General features: G+C 39.6%; 1 protein-coding gene across 1 annotated transcript in view; it reads left to right on the forward strand.

Annotated features, from left to right (window-relative positions):
* aopep (aminopeptidase O (putative)) overlaps positions 1 to 22,366 on the forward strand; it is an 85,805-nt gene that overhangs the window by 19,590 nt on the left and 43,849 nt on the right. Inside the window, exons 7-12 of the mRNA XM_059336501.1 lie at positions 6,937 to 7,150; positions 8,509 to 8,615; positions 15,674 to 15,776; positions 18,034 to 18,141; positions 18,694 to 18,737; positions 22,305 to 22,365. Of these exons, the coding sequence (XP_059192484.1) occupies positions 6,937 to 7,150; positions 8,509 to 8,615; positions 15,674 to 15,776; positions 18,034 to 18,141; positions 18,694 to 18,737; positions 22,305 to 22,365 (637 nt within the window). The remainder of the gene's footprint in view (positions 1 to 6,936; positions 7,151 to 8,508; positions 8,616 to 15,673; positions 15,777 to 18,033; positions 18,142 to 18,693; positions 18,738 to 22,304; position 22,366) is intronic.

Here is a 22,366-nt window from a genome sequence, read left to right on the forward strand (position 1 = left end):
CAGGGAGTTGACACTGCACTTGGGGAAGGAGTAAAACTCATCAGAGTGACAGACGAGAGGATGCTCTCTTTCTCTTTTCTCTCTTCCTCCTTCTCTCTCTCTCTCCCAATATCCATCACATTTTCTTTTCATTCACTTTCTAAATTCCCTCTTCTCTGTTGTCAGATTTTTACTTTTACAAATCTTTCACTGTATGTTGTTAAATTTTGTCTTTTTTTCCTCTGTTTCTCTGTCATTTACACATATGGTGCAAACTCAGCTCTCATCATCTTTTTCCTTGTCCTTCTGTCTCATGGGGCTGTTTTACTGGTGTCCCAGCTATGAGCTTAGCTGGGCTAGGGATGTCAATTACAGGACTATGATAGGGCCCCTGTTGCATTATGCATGGAAGTGTCCCGCTGGGGAAAAAATGGCCTACAGCCAGCAACGATGGATGGGGAATGAATAATGGATGGAGAGATGGAGGAGCGAAACACTATTGCAATCTGTGTCTCACCAAATTGAAGACTTGCCCTAGCTCACACCTAAGAATCTCAGGGCCAAGTCACCCTCAGTGACTCAGAGTCATGAGGTTGTCGTGTGAGAAAGCACAGGAGGGCTTTAATCAGTATTTCATTTTGTGCATTATGACCCAATGGGGTAGCACCATCAGAAAGGTCACCTAAGGTCTTCTGTCTGTTATTCTATATGCAGACAGCCTCTCATCTTGATCAGTCTTGTTTATCACCCTCTGGATATGAATTCATAGAACTGTTTGTAAGCCTTTACATATAAAACATAGTTTGTTTGCCTCCAAGCGCTTGTGCGCAAGTGCTTGTACACGTATTTTCTGAGCATACTCGTGCATAGTTTTCTCTGGGCCTTAAGACATACAACATGAAGGCAATCAAGAGCAAGAAATTTAATTAACAGCAGAAAAAATATATGTTTGGCATCCAATAAATCACATTAAATTGAATTAAATTTCTTTAATATATTCAGAACAACATGACAAAGAAGTGAAGAGTAGAGAGTAAATCTTTATTGCAATGTGTTGCACAGCTGTAGCAGTCCATTTAAAAACAAGCAGAGATCACAAACATCAAAACAGACACGAGACAGGACCAACTAATCTAATCTTAAACATCCCATCATTTAATGTTAGATAATGAGGAATAATCGGATTTGTCTCTATTTATATCAACACTTTGAGTGTTTTTTTTAACCTTAATTTATTTAAAATATAACATACCTTTTTGTTATGGATTCTCAGTCATATTTGTCATCTTAATGAAAAAAAATTGGACATCCAATAGAGTCTACAACTTTATGAATGTTTCTTCTGTTTTGAGGTGATGTGATCAAGGGGCAACCTCTTGGGCTAAAATAATGAAGCCAACAAGTAAGTGCCAAGAACTGCAGTTCTTTGAATGGCCACTTGGGACTAGCTCCAAAAACAAGTCAATCCTCATTGACTCCAATGCTAAAATGCTAAATTTTCATCTTTACAGCTTATTCCACCCTTCATGGTACATACAACTCACCCCTTTATATTATGGCTTAAAGTTATGCTTAATTAAGGGCATTGCCACTTTGAGTGACAGGTTTGTCCTTACAGTTGGTGTGTTTGGCTTCATTCGTCTTAATTTTGGCCTCTTAGAAACCTGTGGGTGATGTCATGAAAACCACGTCCATTCATAGAATTTATGGATATGATTTACTGAAAAGCCTCTCATGTTATTTGTAAAAAGCATCTGAGGAGCACCATAATATCTCATTTGCTCAGATAAAGAAATTGTTAAGTGTTGCTTTAATAACCATGGACACTGGAAGTAAAAAATATATCTTATATAAACAGCTAAAGAAGAAAAACAAATCAATCAATTATGAGTAAAACCATCATTATAATTCTGGTGGCAAGCACAAAAAAATAATCAGAAAATGTTCACTTTGCAAATGTTTTGTCAACAAGTGTGCAATGCAAAGATGTCGAGCGAAGGAAGCTGAATATTTGTAATGTTTCCACAGTTTCTGAGAGTTGCCGTTTTATCACTTGATGCTTGATTGATTGTAATTGTTGGTTTAATCAGCAGCTTTAGTAAATCATTTGTTTTTGTGAGTCACATTTGCATATTTGCAAAACAGAGAATTTGGAAGCACATTGTTTAATGAAGACAGTATTTGCTTACAAATTAATGTCTTATACTTTATTTTAAAACAGCACAAAAAAGTGTTGATTTGTAATCATGGACAAACATTCAGCCCCACTGCAGATTCAGACCTTTAGTGGAGATGAAAGGTGTATGCAGGTGCTACATATGCATGAATGTGTGTGAAAGTCTTCTCATGCATGTGTCCCTGACAGGTCCCTGATGTCAACTAATGTCAGTCAGTGTATCAGTGAATGTGAAAGATGCTGTTGTTATTCATCCCCACCATGGTGGGATGACACTATTTGTCACTGTAGTGATGGATTCCGCATCCCTCAGAGGAGCATGTGCAAGCGCCGTCTCTGAAAGGCTGTCTTTGTGTCTCACACTCACTCGCTCACACACAGAGACGCACGCATATAACGCACTGCTGGAACTGACAACAAAGGCGTGCTTATCCAATTGTGGGGGAATAAGATTAGGCCACAAAGAAACTCATAAGGCTAATGTTAGCATCTTCTGCTCCAGTGAGAGCTTTTGTTTGTATAATCAGGAAAAACATGGGATTAGATTTGAGATGCTGTCTAGGAAATGATGTCCATAAGACCCTTTTGTATGATGTTGACATGTTCCTAAGTAACAGAATGCAAAGGCCTGCCTTCTATCTGATAAAACAATCCTCTGGGAAATAAAGAGTATTTGTGTTGCTCAGATATCCGATTGTGTTTTCCTCCAAAATAGATTGTCTGGCAGAGCCGGCCTAACCTATGTCTTTACTCAGTGTTTTCTTTTATAATTGACTTGTCACTATAATTAGGTTATGGCATGGAAAGAAAATAACTCCTCTGTCATCTGGTGTTTTAAGATGCTAATCTTTCCTTGATGAGCACAGCTCATTTTACAGCTTACTATAATAAATCAATAGCAGCATTATGTGGACTATTATGGCTGTGGGAATAGACTGTCATTTCAACAGGTGAAGAATTTGTTGCGACTGTGTCTCAACAACTGGAAGCAGAACCAGTACATGACTTTTTATATACACTATATTGTGTACAAACAACATGAAGGTCAAGGGAAAATGCACCACCTTGTATGTGGATGTTCAATCAGTGTTCATGGTAAATATAGTCAACTTATGCATTATATCCCTTAGTGTGTGCTGTAATGACAGGAAATGAATTTCTGGAACCAGGATGCATTGCACATGAGTGGCAAATTTGCCACTTAGCCTTTTAGTCAAATAAATAAGTAAAATATGCTCTCAAAATGTCAAGAAAGTAAATATTCTTACATCTAAATAGAATATATAACTGCTTCTAAATAAAAGTTTCTCTCTTCCACCAAACTAAGACGAGCTTAAGTACCTCCTGAACTCATTTAAAAACACACTTCAGGAACCATCTTGCTAAGTCGTTCCACTGCTTCAACAATCACCAACTCTGGTTCGGTTGAAATAAATCCTTAATTCGCAGAGAGAGATTTGAAAATATGCTACATGCTTTACCCCATTGTCTCTCTACCTGCATGAGCAGCAGCTAGTTAACGACTCTCACTCCATCTTCGGAGACAGACCATTAAATTAACAAAATAAAATGACATAGCTGATGTTTATATTTCCCTCCAGCACACCTCTGCTCAGTTGAGAAAAAAACTTTCATGCATAGCAAGGCTCTCTGGGATGTCATAGGTGACAGTGTCCTACAAAAACTGAGCACACTGACACTCATTACAGCAGAGTGGTTTAGCTTCTGTTGGCATTGGAGGGCAATTTGAGCAAAGGCATCACCAGCCGGTGTTCTCTCTCAGCAACCCATGTTCTGGAGGGTCCCTGCCGACCATATCCTCCCCGCCACAGCTGCAACCTCGGCCTCTCTCTGGCAGAATATCTGAGTCAGCCAAAGCACTGTCAAATGTTCACTGAAAAGTCAGAAAATCCCTCTGCCTTTGGATGCCTTTCTTGCTTTTGAAAATGTCTTTAGTTTGCATTCAAGCTAGGAGAAAAAACAAGTATTTAAGCAGTATTATGCAACACAGCTAACACTATACATCTCACACTATACAGTATATCTTACTGAGATAGATGAAGAAAATGTTGAAATTTCAACATTTCCCTTTAATATGTATTATATACAGTATATATTTATAATATTATATATGACATTGCTGACTAACATGAAGTAAAATACAGAAATAAAGACCTTTCTTTTGTGATGTAGAGGCATCTTTAACATATTTGACACAGTTGTAGCGTGGTATGACCCTTTGAAAGATACTTTTCAGGAAGGACCTGCAGTTTGCCATAAATTCTCCCACCAATGTCAGGTCAATGGTGGCTGGGACACTTAAGATCTAGAGAGTGTGAAAGGAACGCCAGACAATCCGGTGTTGTTATATGGGCCAGGAGAGAGAGAGACCATTCATTAGCACCTCTGTGACCCCTCACTCATTCTTCTATTGAAGAATAGCTTGCCTCTCACGCACAGCCGGCCCTAAGCCCCTCGGGGCACCCAGAGCCCATTACATAAGACACAAGTAAAGAATGCTCCAAAAAAGTCTTCAGCCATGACCTTGGCTTTGATAGAGCACTCCAACTGGTCCTGTTTTACTGGTGCTGTCTCATGGTTAAAAGTCACATGTGCTTTGTTCCAGTGTCATGTGAAGCTGAGAATCTGCATTATGAAAGTCTCCGACTGTAGTTCTCTGGATGTAGTTCACACTGACGGTGGTTTAAAATTGCAAATTTTACTTAGTTATCCCTTGAGTCATGCTGTTAGTGTTGCAGTGTTGGTCAAGATTGACTTTTGGTTTCACACAAGACATAAACAGCTCTTTCCTGGGTGAAAGTAACATGTTTGTTAAACCCATTAGTCCACCCCAAGTTTTTCTAAACATGTTTTAAGCATTTTTTAATGAAAAATTTCAACTATTGGATTAATTCCCATGGAATTTAGTATACATACTGTGTTTTAGCCTCAAGACAAATTATTAACTTTTGGTGGTCCCTTAACTTTTCATGTTGTGCCATCATCAGGTCAAACGTCCTCTTCATTTTATACTCTGGTTTATGACTACATACCTGCAGAACTAGTGGCATTCCCATTATTTTAGTGCTAATGAGCAATTTCTAGCATGCTGCACTAAGATGTCAAACATAAACGTTATACTGAACTTGCTAAACATATTTTATATGTTAACATATGTTAACATTTAGAATTGCTAGCACGGCTGTAGGTTCTTAGTCTTTTCAATGTGTTTTTGTGGATATAGTTCTTGTGGAAAAAAGCTGAAAGAATCCCAAATACTTGACTCAACTATAGCTTTTGCATGTTTTTAATAGTTCTTTTTAGAAAACACAACCTTCAACATGTTGCATAATTTCTTAAAGAGGTTTTACTTTTTTCTACACTCCGACTTTATCAGCAAACTCTAAGCTATATACTTGTACCATGATGAGGTGTGGCCTGTGCCAGTCCTTTTTCAGCAGCTCAGTTTTCTCTGTTGGCAACAATCGTTTACTTTCCAAACCCTTGTCAAACCTAAAATGTACTTCCTTGATTGAGAAGAAAGGAAAAGTTGAGGGTAAAACCACAATCCTAACTTTGCCTTTTTTTAAACAGATATCCAAAATGGACATTAGGGGAACACATTATCTATATAGAACAGTATTTACCAACTCACATTTGCTAACTATTATATTGGAATTTAGCTGCTCACTGCCTTGTTATTTCCTCTTCAATTGTGGTTGGCTCAGAGCTTTGATAAACTGCTGTTATTGGCTGAAAAGCTTAATGAGACTTTTGAATTGTTGTGGAGTAAGACACACACACATACTCAGGCACTGTTTATGTTATTCCTTTATACAAGCAGAAATAGCCTCTTATCTTTTGCATTACAAAAAACACTTTTAGGTTCTGTGTATTTAGGCATGTGAATATTGCATTCATAGTATCTTTTCACAAGAGTGCACAGAGGCTAACACCAGTTGCTATATTTACACATGTACCTTAGCTAAAATTCAGTCTAAAAGTTAATATTTACAGATTTTTATTATTTACTAAATATATTGTAGTCACATGTAAAGCTTTGTTCTCAGTAGGTTTTTTAATCTCCATAAAGTTCTTCGATGCGTAAGGATTTGGTTTATAATTATCTTTTATTGTAAAAACCCCTCTTTAAAACTAAAATTTGCAGCATTTCCTTGAAGTCACATTGAAAAACAAAGTGAAAGGGGAGGAGTGGGAGTTATAAAACCACCCTGACTTGATGATTCTACAACAGTTGGGAAAAACCTCTCACAAGTGCTTATTTTACTTATTTAGTTTTGTCGACCCATTGTTGGTTGACAATTTTAGTCCAGGGAACATGATGTTCTTGCTAGATGTTTGCACAGGCCAGTTAGGTTTGGCAAGAACACTTGATGAGTAAGCTGCCCTTTGCTAATTATAAAGTAGAAAATGGAGAAAGGGATGGGCAGTGAGTGACTCCCATACTCATTAATACGCACACATGTTGTTTCTTACTGTGCATGGCATGTTTGGGCCATTTCTGTAATCATAGGTGTGGAGCATTACCTCAGAAACTCTTTGATCTTTTCAAAGGGTGGTACAGTATACTTTTTTCTCTCACAGTTACCTCTTGCTGTCTTCTTTGTATTTTCTTGCCTTTTCTTACTTCCTGAACCCCAATGATCATAAAGCATCTTTATTTTCCAATCCTTTAATCCTTGTTCACTTATTTCTCACGGTCTCCCTCCCTTTTGTAATTTATTTCTGGCCTCTGTATTTCTGTCATTTGTCTTCCCCAGCCCCCATATAATTTTCCTGTCCCAGAGCGTGTTGTGTGCTGGGAGTCCAGGTTCTGGAGAGAACAGCCTGTCTCTGTGTGGGTCCAGGATATGCCATGAGATTGCCCACTCCTGGTTTGGCCTGGTTATCGGAGCCAGAGACTGGACTGAGGAATGGATCAGCGAGGGCTTTGCAACCTACCTGGAGGACATTATCTGGGCCCAAGCACAACAAGTACAGTACAATCACTGTCTGATGATTGATTACGACAGCTGTTTATTGTCTATGTCCTGTCTAAGACTTAAAACTAGCAATTGATACCATAAACTTATCAGGAAAATGTTTTCTGAGGTAATAAATCAACTGAGAAGTAGGCTCATTTTCTCATTGACTTCCAAACAGTCAGACTTCTTTTTGCAACCAGTGGAGTCACCCCCTGCAGGCCATTAGAAAGAATACTTTTTTTTCACTTATGGCCCTTAAGAGGTTGTTCGTTGGCTGGACCTGAATATTTTGTTAATTTAAGTCACTGCAGGTCTGAAAATGCCATTAGTTATTGTTTGTGATGTTAATGTGGTTCATTTATTTCTTTTCATTGTCTAAAAGTACCTCTGATCCAGCACCTTCATAACAATAGGTAAAATGCAACAATAAGGGAAACACAGGCTGACATTTTAACTTTCCATTTCTACACTGTATGTGCCAGGATTTCCAAATTTTACTGCTGTGGCTGTGATGCACTTAAAGTAGAGTTGGGCATTACATTACTGTCGTAAAACCATACATGAAGCACACAAGGAAACTGCGTAAAAGACGTCAATTCAATTCCCAATGTGAAAAAAAGAACGCAAACTAGAAACTGAACGGTCCTTGGAGTTTGCCAGAAGGGTAAAAAAGTTCTTGGGTCAACCACAAAATAAACTCAAATCCGCACCTTCTCACCCACTAAAACCTGAGAAGACTAAGCTGAGTTGTAAAAAGAAGTAGTTTCTGGGGAGCCACCTGCTCCACAGAAAAGTGGAAATTTGAAAAAAAAAAAATAGATCATAGATCAAAGAAAATAAAACAGTTTGAAGATTGTGTACTTTCTAGCTTCAGACGTCCTTCTAATTAAGGTCTTTAGAAGGTTGTTTAAGGATACCTGTGGGGAAGAAAAAGAAAACAACAGCACAAAGGACGAGGGTGGATCATTGGTATGAATCCCTTGCTTGCAACACTAACTTCAGCTCTGATCTGGGAGCTGATGTTCATACAGATTTAATCCTCCTACTTGCTTTCCCACACCATCTAGAGTTACACAAATGTTTTCTTTGTGTCTGCGCTGCTAAGCCATGTCACCTTTATGATATATGCTTGGCTGGATTGTAGCAGAACTGTTACTGCTGCCAAAATTTGTAAGACACAGTGACAAAAGTAGTGGGAAGTGCTGCTTTTATCATGATATGATCGTGCATTTGACTTTAATTTAATAAGTTTCTTTTTGTTTTTGCTGATTAAATTCCCCATAATTAATTTCCCTGCTCCTTAATTTCTTTGCTGTACTGTAACCCTTGCCCTCACATTTTTACGACTCTCTACATCTCTCCCTCCAGCTCTCCTTCCAAGAGGCAGCAGAACAGTCTGACCTGAAGGCACTGCTGAGGTGGAGACGGCTCTCTGATGAGTTGCAGAACTCGGAGGAAGCACTTCAAATCCTCAGGTGAGTGTTTTTTGGACAAATACATCTGTTTAAATGATCATACCATTGTTGCTAGTGTAAAGGAAATAACTCATTGAGAAAAGTGCAACAGCACCTTCAATAAGCATGCAGAGCACAAACTGATCGTCTTCCCTACTGTTAGTTTCAGTGGAAGTTTATTTAACAGCCTTGGGTTCAACACACACAGAGGAGGCAGTATCTTCCTACAGCTGCCAGTGTAACTACTTAATTATGCTACTCTGATATCAGTGCTTCAGATACTCTTTTTCTCACACCAGGAGAGGAATGTTGAAATAAGTTGCAGTTGTCTTCACTTAATCCTCCATTTTATACAGTCTACTTTTAATGCCTCTGCAGCGACAACAGCCGTGGCTCTAGGCATTATGTTTTCACGTTGTCTGTACATCTGTCCCATCCTCGTAAACACAATATTCCCGTGGGGGGAATTTCTTCAAATTTGGCACAAAAGTCCACTTGTACGCATGGATGGACTGATGCGATTATGATGGTCAAAGGTCAAGGTCACTGTGACGTTACAAAAACATTTTTGACTATGCAGCAATGGTGCCCCTGCTAAATAGATAGCAGCAATAGCAGAAGGGGAGGGAGAATTCTGTCTGAAATAGGCATCCACTGCCAGGCTTATCCTGACAATCTACATCTGTTGAGTCAGACTAAATGTTCTGCGGAAAAAGAAGCGGAGATTTGACCATATTTTCACATTTGGTGAGATACTAATCTCCACCTTGAAACTGTGGCGATTGTATAGCTCTCCTGTGCTGCTGCTGGGTTGAAGATGTGTGTGCAGCATCCACAATTAGAATTTCTAGCTACTTTGTAGCAAAATCCACATTTATAGCATTGTATACTGTCATGGCAACGGCTTGTGTTCTAACCTGTTCCTCTGGTCGTTCACGACAGGCTCATTGGTTTTTCTGATATTAAGTTTCAGGTGTTTTTTGCACCATGTGATGAAGCTCTCTATCAGTTCTCTCCTCTCTGTAAAAATAGTCTCTAAGTGAAGACAGCATGTTTTTCACTAGAATTTTTTTTTACTGGAATCGTATATGTCTAAAAAATACAGTTAATACCTTTTATTGAATTCTTTCAAAGTCTTTACTACATATTTTATACGAGTCTGGACAGAGTAGGATATAAACTGAGACTTAACTGGTTAGGGGAGGCATACAACTGTGAGGCGGTAATTCTAGTTTTAAGTAAAGTATTCCCAGCTTTTGTTAGTGTCTGCACGTGCAGACGCACACGTGAGTGTGAGGTATAGGCATTCCAGGGATACAGGTGTGGCAGGTGTGGCAAGTATATCCAGGTGTACTGTCATGTCTTAGAAAAGCTCTGCACACAAGCACAGCAAGTACACACAAACTCTTCATCTGATCCTGACAATGTGGGACCCACACCCTGTTTGTTTTATCCAGGGTGGAAGCACAGTGTCATCAGGGGATTTAAGGTGTGAACTCCAGCCTGGAGTTAACCATTTAAGGATGGAAATGCACTTGTTAGCATTGTGACTTTCATATTGTAGCTCTTCCTTTTGAACAAAAAAAGGCCTCTTTGCTGGAGATGACACTTGTAGCTTAGTGTGCTATTGACATTCACGCTTGTAAGAGACCGTACAGAGCGTGACAGCAAATCAATGTGCTATTGATTTCACGGCACTTCTGCTAGGCACTAACTTCTAACTATGTCACTTCACTAATAATGTGTTGTCATCGCACAATGGAAACACTTATAAATTAATAGTGTTCAGAGTTCCAATCAATGTAGTCTGTGTTAGTGAAAAGCTTCAGCATTAGGAATAGTGATTTTACTAATTTGTTACTTTCTATCACTGTCCTCATGTGTTTAAAGGGGGACTATATTTCGAAATATGTAACTCTTTACGTACTGAACTGCTGATAGCCTGCAGTGTGTGTTCTGCAGAATGAAGTCATTTCTGGGCAGCCTAAACATTGTAGAATGAATTATTGTGTCTTATCAACTGGTAGCTGTGTGTGAGTGAAAGGGTTAAACATGCACTTGAGAGTTGTGTCTGTCTCACAGCGTATCAGGGTGTTCCCCTATGAGGCAGACACACGGGTGATTAGGAGGATCAGGATTAGGTTTCTCTGCACCTGACGGGGTTAATTCAACAACACAAAACTAACATTGGAAAAATGCAAACAACACATGAACTCTACACACAGACATGCATGCCCATACGCATGGATGCATACATTATGACTGACTATGTTGCACAGAAGCACATTAGTATTGGAAATACAAGTAATTGCTAAAGTGGCACCCATGAAAAAGCCATTGCTTCAACCTCACATCTCGTGGTAAAGCATGTTGAGCATAAAGGAACCCTGCTCACACATTATCCTAATGACTGAATGCAAACAGTCTGTGAGTCATTGAAAGCTTTTACTCTGCTTTTACTCTTTTAGAGCATCAATTTGCCCTGACAACTTATCTTGAGGGTTTGTACTTTTTTGAATAATTTCCAATAGGCTTCATTTAAAAACTATGTAATTTGGTACTCATTATAGGGAAAATAGAGTCAGTGTTCAATTATATCCAATTAATTGCTGTGTAACCTAGAGAGTCTTACAGTGCACAACACACCAGCTGAACTTGCAAAAGTGCCTGCAGGCAAGCATATAATACATACACATATGAAGAATAAAGCTGCAAATAATAAATGAATGATGACAGATTTGATTTTTTACTCAACTGGAGCTGTCCTTTCAAGGAAATTTCTATTTCCCCTAAGTTTAGTACTAATTTACATAGTTCTCAATAATATTTTTATTGAATTTTCAACAAATGAATAAGCTCCGCAAGAGATCTGTAAACTGTACAAACTGTACAATAAACTGTACAACAGATATATCAATTTAACAGAGTACATCCATGATAAAGGATCACAGCATGCAATCTTGTCCAAATCTTCCCCCACCCAATATATTGGATGGTACTTTTAATAAAAGGCTAATACAAGAAGGTTTTGGAAGCCAGCTCTTATATTTGGAGGAAACATGGGAAAAAAATAGTTTTAAATTGATAAACTTGTACAGATTATATTACTGACAGAAATTGGCAGAAAGAACGAAGACAAAAAGAGAGAATGCATTTCAGGAAATTTCCCAACACCTTTGAAGCTTCTTTTGAACTACAGTAGCGCATCTTTTCAAGGTTTAGATCAGACATAATGTCCGTTAGTCCCCCTCAGGAAATGATCAGGAAATGACTACAGAACTACACAACTGTAAAATAAAACATTTCGACATTTTGTTGTCCAAATTTATGTTGTGAAGCAAATAGAAAAGAAAAACTAACAAAATCAGTTTTTGTCTAATGTAATAGTAACTTCATAAGATCTGTCTTGACCTTGAGACCAGTATTTAACAAAAAAATCTGAATTTTCAGGTTGGCTAACCACATCTCATGGTCTGTGGAAGAGATACTGTAACCCCATCTCAGTTCAAGGAGGGCTGATATTGCCTGTTTCTGGTGTTCATTCAGTTATATAATGTGATTTGGCATATGCTTTCCATATCATGATTTATATGATAATGCTTCAGAAAAACTCTGATCACATCATTGTTATTTCAACCATGTTAAACTCGAGGGACACTGGAAGGTCAGAAGTAACTAAGACTCAAATGTTGGGAACAGGCCATGCTACTTTTTGATGTGGGCTAGACTGGCTGCATGTCCAAGTCCTGATGTGGCTCCACTGCTTAGCATTACAACTATGGAGAAACATAATATGAACTAGAATGGCACTCGGAGAGTGCAGACCTCCTCCAAGGCCAATGGTGCATTGACATGCTCCTCGGATGTTCCCATTTCTCTATTTGGGAAGTCATACCTTATTTTTATTTTGTCTTATTTAAATGTTATTGCTTAAGATCTTTAAACAACACATTGACAAATGTTTCTAGGAATATGAGCAGGAACAATTTTTTCAGATTATTCTGCTGCCAAAAATGTATTTGTGGGGGCGTTCCTGGTGGCACACCTGGTAGAGCGCATACCACAGAGGCCCAGTGGGTGGCCCAGGTTCGAGTCCGGCTCGGAGACCTTTCCCGCATGTCTTCCCCTCTGTCTCCCCCTTTCACTCTAAATATCTCTACTGTCAATAAAGCTACAAAATGCCCAAAAAATATATTTTTAAAAATGTATTTGTGTATTTGTCTTGTGATTCATATCCTCTCCAAAATCCTTCCCTGGCACCATGCTACACCCTTCCACCAAGTTCCATACAAATCAGGCCTGTAGTTTTGCCGTAATCCTGCTGACAGCCAGATAAATCGCACTGAAAACATGACCTCCTTGGTGAGGGCAATAAACACAAACTGGTTGTCACGATGCACTGAGAAATGTCAGAGAGGACTGGTGAAGTGAAAGAGAGTGCAATGGGATGCACAGAGAGATATGCTAAACCCCGCCAGTATACACACAAACACACACACACACATAAAGGCTAAATGGCAGATTGTGCTTTTCTGAGTTCAGTGGGTCACAATCGACACCCCCTGATCCAGCAGGGGCCCCAGTGGCCAGTGTTTATCAGTCCATTTCAGATGAGTTATATTTAGGGCAGCCTGGGCCAGACGCCATTCTCCCTGCTGATTCACTGGGCTGCTGGGAGCACTGCTCTACCTTATCCGGTTTCCACAGTCAACCCAGTGTAATTTGTCAGGATATGGCTCGCGGAGCTATAAACCTCTGTGTGTGTGTGTGTGTGTGTGTGTGTGTGTGTGTGTGTGTGTGTGCGTGTGCGTGTGCGTGTGCGTTTTACATTAAGTTCTGTCAGTAATAGCTCCTGATTTCCTCCCACTCTTTTTCTCTCTCAATCTCAGACACACCCAGGTATATGCATGGCTACACACATACACACACAGAGACTAACACCCTCCGTCTCACACACATGGCCTACGAGTCAGATAAGAGCACCGTTTATTCTGCAATACATTGAGCTATTGTGTGATTCTCCAAGGCAGCGAGCAGCGATTCCTCTTAAAGCTATAGTAAATCATCTCTGACAAAGAGAGACGGCCAAAGACAGAGATTTACACATCCATACATCCCTGGTCTGGACAGTGGGAAGGGTGGAGTTCCTTTGTCTAATACGGCAGTGATGGATCAACACTTTTCCTCTCTGCACTGTGCTGCCGGTATCTCTGACGCAGGAAACGGACACATTTTCTCATCTGGAAATACATGTTCTGTCATTGTTTTTGTCTCTTGCCCCAGTCCCTCTTTCTCTCTGTACCACTCTGTTTGACACACACACTCATAAAATTTCCCAGGGATACAGCATGTCCTGCTGTCTCCAAAAAAGTGTATTTCATCTTATCAGCAGTAACAGACAGACATGGGCACTACAGGCAGGAAACTGGACAGAGAGCCAGTTAAAAAAAAAAACTATGATAAAAAACGGAGATGCTGTGGCCATGATTTATTAAGTAAAAGACACATTTAAGACAATAAATGTATTTTATAGTTCATGTTTTGACTATGTTTTATAAATTTGTTTGACTGTTAATCCATATGACCACTGTCTCGCTCACTGGTGGAGGTGAAGGGGGCTCCCTAAGCCCCATGTTTGAAAAAAACAAAACGCTGCAAAACTGCCCACTTTGATGCTCCCATGGTGGATAAAACATAACAAAATGACCTCTAGAGTGACCTTCCAGTCAATAAGATGTAAAAATGTGCCCTCTACGGTGCCCTTTATATGGAGAAATCATGATGCAGTGTCATATAGGCTGTCTTACACGCTTGAAACCCTTCTACGTACGCCAGAGTCCACCACTGGTATGGCTCATCTTATTGTAGGCAGCTTTCAATGTACAGACACTGAGGATCGTTACTAGGATGCTTCCAAAATAGATTTTCATGATAGATGACATGTGCACATGTGTTCATGAGGAACACAGCCTCATTTTCATAATGCAAGTTCTTTGGAGAGTGTCCAGTCAAATTTAGAAATTACAGGAAGTTGATGACTGCCTCTCTCAGTCCACTGACAAAACCAAATATTCCCTGTCTATCTCCTGTCCTCGATTTCTCCCACACCTCCTCCTCCTCTTCTTGTCTTCAACCCTAATCTACTTCATCACCCCCCTGTCCTTGCTCTTCCGCTCAGCATGCCTGAACAAAGACTCAAATAGATCCAATGTTTGACCAAGTTGTAGCCCCTAGATAAGAGGTTTTACATCACACATGAATCAGTGTGATTAAGATTTTTGAACGTGTGTTTTTGCTCTCCCTGTTCACATGTTTGTTTATGTGTGTCTGGTCCTGCCATGAAGTGTTCCTGTGGAAAAGAGCTAGCCAGTGATGAAGGGTGTATTGATTGGTGGGCCAGGCGCCTGGTGTATCGACTTGGCAGGAGGGTGATCCTTCAAGGCCTTCCTATTGGCACACTGAGTTAATCTGCTCAGCCTGATCGATACCGCCTAACTGAAACTATCATTGCACAGCATCCCACGTCAGCGCTGTGTTTGTTTGGCTTTTATTGGTGGTTTATGGAGGTTGAAGGGATGATTTGTATCAGTGTGACAGGGAAAGCAAAACCTAGAGCATGCCTCTTTTGTGCCTCTAGACGGGGTTGCTTTTTTGTAGAAGTGTTATATGTTCGCTGAGTGAGTCATGGGCAGTAAAGTCAGAGCGCAGCACTGTGAGGTCATATAAACAGTATAGCATGCTATTATAAATCTGCAGCTTGATTTCCAGCCTGCCTCGGGCAAAGTGTGGCAACTTGGCAATGTGTTCGCCATTGAAAAGGACTGGCTGGATTTAGTATCGCTGACAGTGTTTTCTTGCTCTGTAGAAATTGAGGTTTCCTGCTACTGAAATGGAGTGTGGATAAAATAAAAACTCTCAGGTTTTCAAAATCCATTCTTTGCTTTTCTGCTTGGGTCATTTTCTGTGCAACATGCTGTTGACTGTGGGTGTTGAACATCTTTGTCTGTGTGTTCCCATTTCCTTACCTGCCTTATCTCTGTGTGTGTTTTTGTTTCTTCGCTCTATTTGTCCTTCTGCAGACCGAACATGGAGAACACTGGTCAGGTCAGCGAGTCAGGCTCCTCCACGGTTAAACATGCTCTCAACCCTGACAAAACCTTCATGCAAGTCCACTACCTCAAGGTGAGATAAATGTGGGAAAGAAAGGAAGGAAGGGAAAGGAAAAAATAAATCACAGGACTATAGAACAAAAGAAACTTTAAACAAAAGCCTAGTCCGTCCTTGGTTCCATACTCTTCATTGGATGTTTTTACAGAATATAACAAAAATTATATGCTCGAGTAGATGAGAAGTGGTTGGAGGAGATACTTAAGGTCCAAAGTCTACCGGAGCCCATGGAATTGAGGCGAAAAATATTTTTTATTAGAAAATAAAATATAGAAGTTAAGATGTCAGGAATGTCTTAATCAGAGTCAAACAATACAGAGACTTACATCCTCTTAAATTAACTCATTTTAATTGATGTTTTTTTTGTTTTTGTTTTAGCGCCTTTAACATTTGCCTCATCTAATTTAGAAATGGTGTCGTCACATAGTTTGTACAGCAGAGCGTGATTCAACTTAAAATCCTCTGGCAAGAGACAAAAAGCTGCTCTTAGTGATGTCAACCCTATAATATCATTCAACACAGGGGAAAAGAGCTTAAAGTCACTTTAGCAAAAATATAGCTGACATCAAGAAATGTACCAGCCGCCACACTGATGGTCAAAGCTGTAAACCAGCACAAAAATAATAATTGTCAACATAACATTCTTAAAAGACACAGTACAAACACTAAGGAGCAGGGCAGGAATTTCACGAGGGCCATGGCCTCGTACCCTTAAAAAACATATCTGCCCTGAGGCCACGATGGGCTTGATGCCCCGCCCACACTGCCCCAGTTGGTTTTGCGGTTTTCTAGTCTGACTCTTTCCTGTCAACACAGCTTTGACACCTGCGTCTTTTGAGAAAAAAGCATCTTTTGATGACATTCATCATCAGTGGTGGGTTTGATTCGAGCCTGGCATGAACCGCTCGGACGGGCTATAATGACAGTTCAACACTAATCTATCACGGGCCAAGCAAGGAGACTTCATCAAACGCACTCTAATCTGTCCCGCCAGAGTCTAATGTGCTGCGCTAACGTCACATTTCAAGCTACTGAAAGTATTTTTACATGATTTATAATATAAAGTTAATTTGTGTTGTGTTCTGCTCAGCAGTGTGTCACCCGTCAGTCAGTCAAAACCCTGACCCATCTCTCGGTTCTCCTCGTCCCCACATGATCAATCCGTGTCTCACTGTCTGCATGTGCGCCGACTTAAATACTATCAACCTGTCCGGGCCGTCAGAGGTCCAAAAGGTCCAAACATACTGTTGTATATGCCTTTCGGTAGCCACGACCTAACATTTGCTAACAGTTAAAGTTGTTTTTATCACACTAAACTGTGACTAACTGTTTTGAATAGCTTCCTGTCGCTAAACGCATGCAACTTTCAAAATAAGAGCCCAGTGTGTTAACAGAATCGACCACAGAATTTACAAGAAGACTGTCAAAATAAGTTGCCTTAAATAAAATATACAAGAAACTTTATTCTCCTTTAAAAAAATTCTTAAAATATGCAATGATTAAGATCAGTGTATATGATGGAATAGTGGCATTAGAATGTGTGAGAGGCACCAAATTTGGGCTTTTTTTTGGCAGCAATTAAACATGATACAGTAGGATAACAAAGATTCTATAATACAGTATTTTCTGACTGTGAAAAATGTTATGTGAGGTGTTTGCTCTCATTTAGCTCTCAAAGTGCACGAGATTGATGCATTTTACAAGGAGATGTTTCTTTACCTGCTTGACAGTTTCGACTGAGACTCCAATCTTCCTCAGAAGCGACATTACTAGTCCTTAAATTAAATTCAATATGGAAGTGGACTTAAAATCATTGTTTTATTTTATGGCCTTTGTGCCCTGGCTTTTGGCCTTTGTGCCCTCAAAAAATTGACAACACTAAAGGCCAAGTGGCCTTGCCCCTAAAATTCCAGGCCTGCTAAGGAGTACATTTTTGATAGATGGATAGATTGATAAAAAAAAAAAAAACCATATACGTCTGTCCTCCTTTGCCGCCGCCTACCTCCAAGTGTGGTGTTATACAGTTTAATACAGTTTTGGAGCATAAAACAGCAAACAAAACAACCTATTTCACCCATTCTGCCTATACATTTGAACATATATAGGGGTGTAACTGTAATATTACATGTTATGCAAGAATATCGGCTGATTTATCTTTTCTTCAAAAATCCAGTATCCCACATGCTCTACTTGTAATGACTACAGATAGTGCTGCAAAGTTTCCCTATCGACTTTAAAGGATCATGTTTTATTTGTCTTGTCCTTGGTACAGGGTTATTTCCTCCTCAGGTTCTTGGCGAGTCAAGTGGGAGAGAAACAATTCATCACCTTCTTCAGATTATTTGTGAAGAAATACCATGGGCAACTCATTTTGTCTCAGGTGAGGCTGTAGTTTAGAAAACTTGATTAACCTAATGGAGAATTTTGTGGTTGACTTGCAGCTACTGGGGAGGCTGTTAATAAAATCTGTGCTCAGATTTGAACGGTTTTAATATGACCTGTCTCTGAGGCCCAATGTTATTTCCATAAATTAATTGGAGGCTTATGTAAGCTTCATTGCCACTGTGTTACAATAGTTGAAAATGCTCCAGCAGCATTTCAAATTGATGGCCGTACATCAGCTCAGCCACATATGTTTATTCTGTTGGGGCCGTGAAACTGAGTGATCACACCTGGAAGTCTGTACATTTGTGTGTGTGTGTGTGTGTGTGTGTGTGTGTGTGTGTGTGTGTGATATGTTCCACCTGGCTCCTGTTTCTTCAGTGGCAGGGTGAGTCTTCCCTAAATAATGGATGTAACATAAACACTGTTTAACCTTGCACTCCTGACTTAAGATCAGGTATGCCTTTCTCTTTCGTTTTTTTCTTCCTCCCACACCTCCCTAAATGCCTCCAATTCTGCCTGTCTTTTTTTTGTTCTTTCTTTTTGACAGGATTTCCTGCGAATGCTGCTGATTACCTTTCCCGGCATGGAGAGGTATGTAAGTGGCTATGAATAATGCTTACAGTGTAATTCATGAATAATGAAAAAAATGTCTAGACACATTAAAACCACTTCGGTTTGAGCTCAAGTATCGGTAGCCTGGTTTCCAGTTCCAGACAAATTAAAAAGATATGTTATTCATCAATTTTCTGTTTGAATTTAGTCATACAACTTTTTTTTTCTCAACAGATGTGACTTGTTAGTAGATTTATTTGAGCATGTGTTGATTTGGCCTCTATTCTTGGTCCAGCTGGGGAAACATGACCAGCAAAAGCTTCCAAAACCAATCCTGTTAAGAGAGCAGTCTCATCCACTCTCATATTAATTGAAGTGTAAAAGGATAACTGCTCCTCCTGCTCTCCTCCTCTCTAATTTTCTCTCTCCTTCTCTGCACTCGCTTAATCATTCAGTTCTCTATTTCTCCTGATTGCCTCATTAACCTCTTCTTCTGCCTGTCTCTGTGTCCCACTCTTTCTCCCTGTCTGTTTCTCACATTCAACTCTTGTTTTCTCACTTTTTCCTCAGCACCATTTTATCTGCTCTGAATGTTGTCTTGTTGCCTTTTCTGTCATGTGGAGTGTGCTGCTGGACTAGCAGAGATTGATTGAATTAAACAGGGGGAGTTGGGGACAGTCAATATTTGGATCTAGTGCCTCTTTCAGTAAACAACCCGCTGGAAGGTTCAGGATGAGAATAGACACTCACTGTGGAGGGTCATGGCCGCTATTTGTGCAGGGTTCAGGGTCATATATCCTGCCCGTTCCCCGGACTTAGGGGAACATAATATTTATAACACTAAACATAAAAACTATTAACACACATTTAAAAAAAAATAATTTGTTCATTGATTCGTGCTGATAAGATACCACTGTTTCCCAGGCATCACCGTCACTCTGTCACTTTTCTCTTTCTATCTATCATCATTAACAATCCCATACTGTAAAATGTATGTTTTGATTTTAAAGCAGGTCTAGGTGCTATATAAATGTTGTGAAAGTATTAAAATGCACACAGCCCATATTCAGAAACTGTGCCTTTAAATGTGCTGTTGTGATGTCACAACTACTAAAAAAGAAAGAAAGAAGACTTTTTGCACAACTGAGTGCTGAACAAGACATTTTAGCTTGACCAAAACGTTCCAATTACATTCTGTGAACTGAAAACACACAGTGAATGGGTCAAAGGTCACTGATATGTAGAGTGCTGTAGAAGCCACCAGTCAATCACAAGGGCTTTATCATTTATTTTTACTCGAAACAGGTCAATAATTTACAAAATGAACATCACGCTGTATTGAAGAAGACTTAAAACAAGCGATTGACATCATAAATTCGTTAGAAAAATGTTCACTGAGGTAATAAATTGGGTGAGAAGTAGGGTCAATTGATTTGCAACCAGTGGAGTTGCCCCCTGCTGGCCTTTTGAAAGAATACAAGTTAAAGGCAATTCCGCACTGACTTCACATTTCAGACCTGGAGATTGCTGCTTGGTAGAAACCCAACATACAAGTGTGAACGTGAAAATGAGCGTAATATATCCTCCATCCGTAACATATGTGAATAACCAATAAAATGAAACAAAGATACCAAGCTCAACATGAAAAAACTGGTAGATACACATCTTGTCTGCCTTTGTGAGACATAAAACTTATTTCTATCCAGCCTTATTATAAAATGGTACTTGACAGGTCATGTGGTGTATTAACTGTATTAACCTTTTGTTTGCCACACAAGAAAACTATGCTCACATAATACCATGTAATCCCATCTTATGGTGTGTTGCTGTTGATGTGGTAGATGTCTAGTCTTTACATACTCTATTATGGTTCAACTTCACATGCCAAGAGCTGAAATTACCTTGTGGTGAAGTCAGTGATGATGTTTTATTGTCCTTGTTCTGGGCAAATTGGTGCTTTAAACATTACTTCTTCCCATACACATTAAACAGATTTGTATGAGTTTTAATTGAGTGAAGGTCCTTTCTCCATCTGCCAAAGTTACCAGCAGATTTACAATAGGAAATGATGCAGTGAGCCTTATGGCTGGTGTATGGAAACAAGGAGTACTGCCTTGCCATTTTGGTCAGTCTGCTACTCCAGCTTAAACACTTTGGTCCAATGTTACAATATCTCAACATGTATTGGAAAGATTGCCATAAAATATGACACTGACAATCGAGTCGACACAGAATGAATTGCGAGCGTGTTAGCATGAGCTTTCAGCTCAAAGCATTGAGAAGCACAGTTTGACTGATGCAAGTTAATCCAAGTATAACATTGTAGAGTTGAGCTTGACAAGCTAAGTCTGAGATGTCCTTAAATGGCCCATGCTCATAGGTTCAACCCTTTATGGCACCATAGCAAAGTTTTCTTGCTTGTAAGGAGCATTACAGTCAAATGTAGGCTAATTTACTTATTGACAGCAACTTGTCGCCGCCACACTGTCGTGGAAAAATGGAAAATTAAAAACTAAATAATATGCATTTATTATTGCAAAATGTAGGCTGTTCTTATGAGCATTTGTTATAGTTTTCTATAAAGAAATGCAATGGAAGTATTGAATTAACCATTAACCACCTTATGTTGATTGCCAGTTGGGCAGAATTTATACAAACCAATTTATTTTTTCCTTCTTTGAGAACACGTTGCAAAATAATGTCTTAATTCCTAAAATAGACATATGTTTTGAATAAGTATTTGGTGTGTGTGTGTGTGTGCGTGTCTGTCTGTCTGTCTGTCTGTCTGTCTGTCTTCTGTTGTGTGTGTGTGTGTTTGTGTGTGTGTGTGTGTGTGTGTGTGTGTTGGTACTGGGACAGCGTATAATCATTTCTGTACTTTCTGATTAGAAAAGGTTCCTTTAAAAAATATCTAAATGTGGGAAATCACAAACTGAGCTTCCGTTAGAAGAGCGTAATTGAGAGAAAATGGGTATACAAAAATGTAAATTAAAGTGTTTTATTACAAAATCACCTCTTTAATGGGCTGAACATCACAGATTAATATACAGTAATAGCTTCAGACTAGCCAAGTGTGGAATTTTCCTTTAAGCACAGGCGGGCAGGAGTGATAATGGGGAGGGGGGTGGGGGGGGGGGGGGGGGGGGTAATGCTGTGTAGTTATTCTTCGACTCGTTGTGTACTTTGTATGCCTTACAGTTTGCATACATACTGCTGACTGCTTGTGGAATGTTTGTTTGCTTGCACATATTTCTTTGCAAGCCAATTCTGTCGCTGTGTGTTTTCTGTGTATGATATATGACCGTTTTCATGTGCAAACCAGCCACTCGTGCCTCTCCCCAGCTGCACTCACTCACACACATATATGCATAGTTGATTAGATGCAAAGGTATCAGCAATTTATTGTCTGTACATGCCTGTTTGCTTGTCCTTGCATAGGAAAGTGGGTGTGCCCTCTTTTTGTTTAAGGTGTTGGCCTCAACCTCAAGTCTGCCATGACCCCAACAGTATTTTCCCAGTGCCATGTTTTCATAGGGTGTCTTGGGCAATAACAGTCACTGCTATAATAATAGGAATAATACTAACACTTGTGCCATTGTGTTCCAGAAAAGGCCTCACCCTCGGTGCTATTTATGCTGACTGGCTCGATCGACCGGGAATTCCAAAGG

This window comes from Centropristis striata, chromosome 7 (assembly GCF_030273125.1).
Source record: "Centropristis striata isolate RG_2023a ecotype Rhode Island chromosome 7, C.striata_1.0, whole genome shotgun sequence".
Classification (NCBI taxonomy): Eukaryota; Metazoa; Chordata; class Actinopteri; order Perciformes; family Serranidae; genus Centropristis; species Centropristis striata.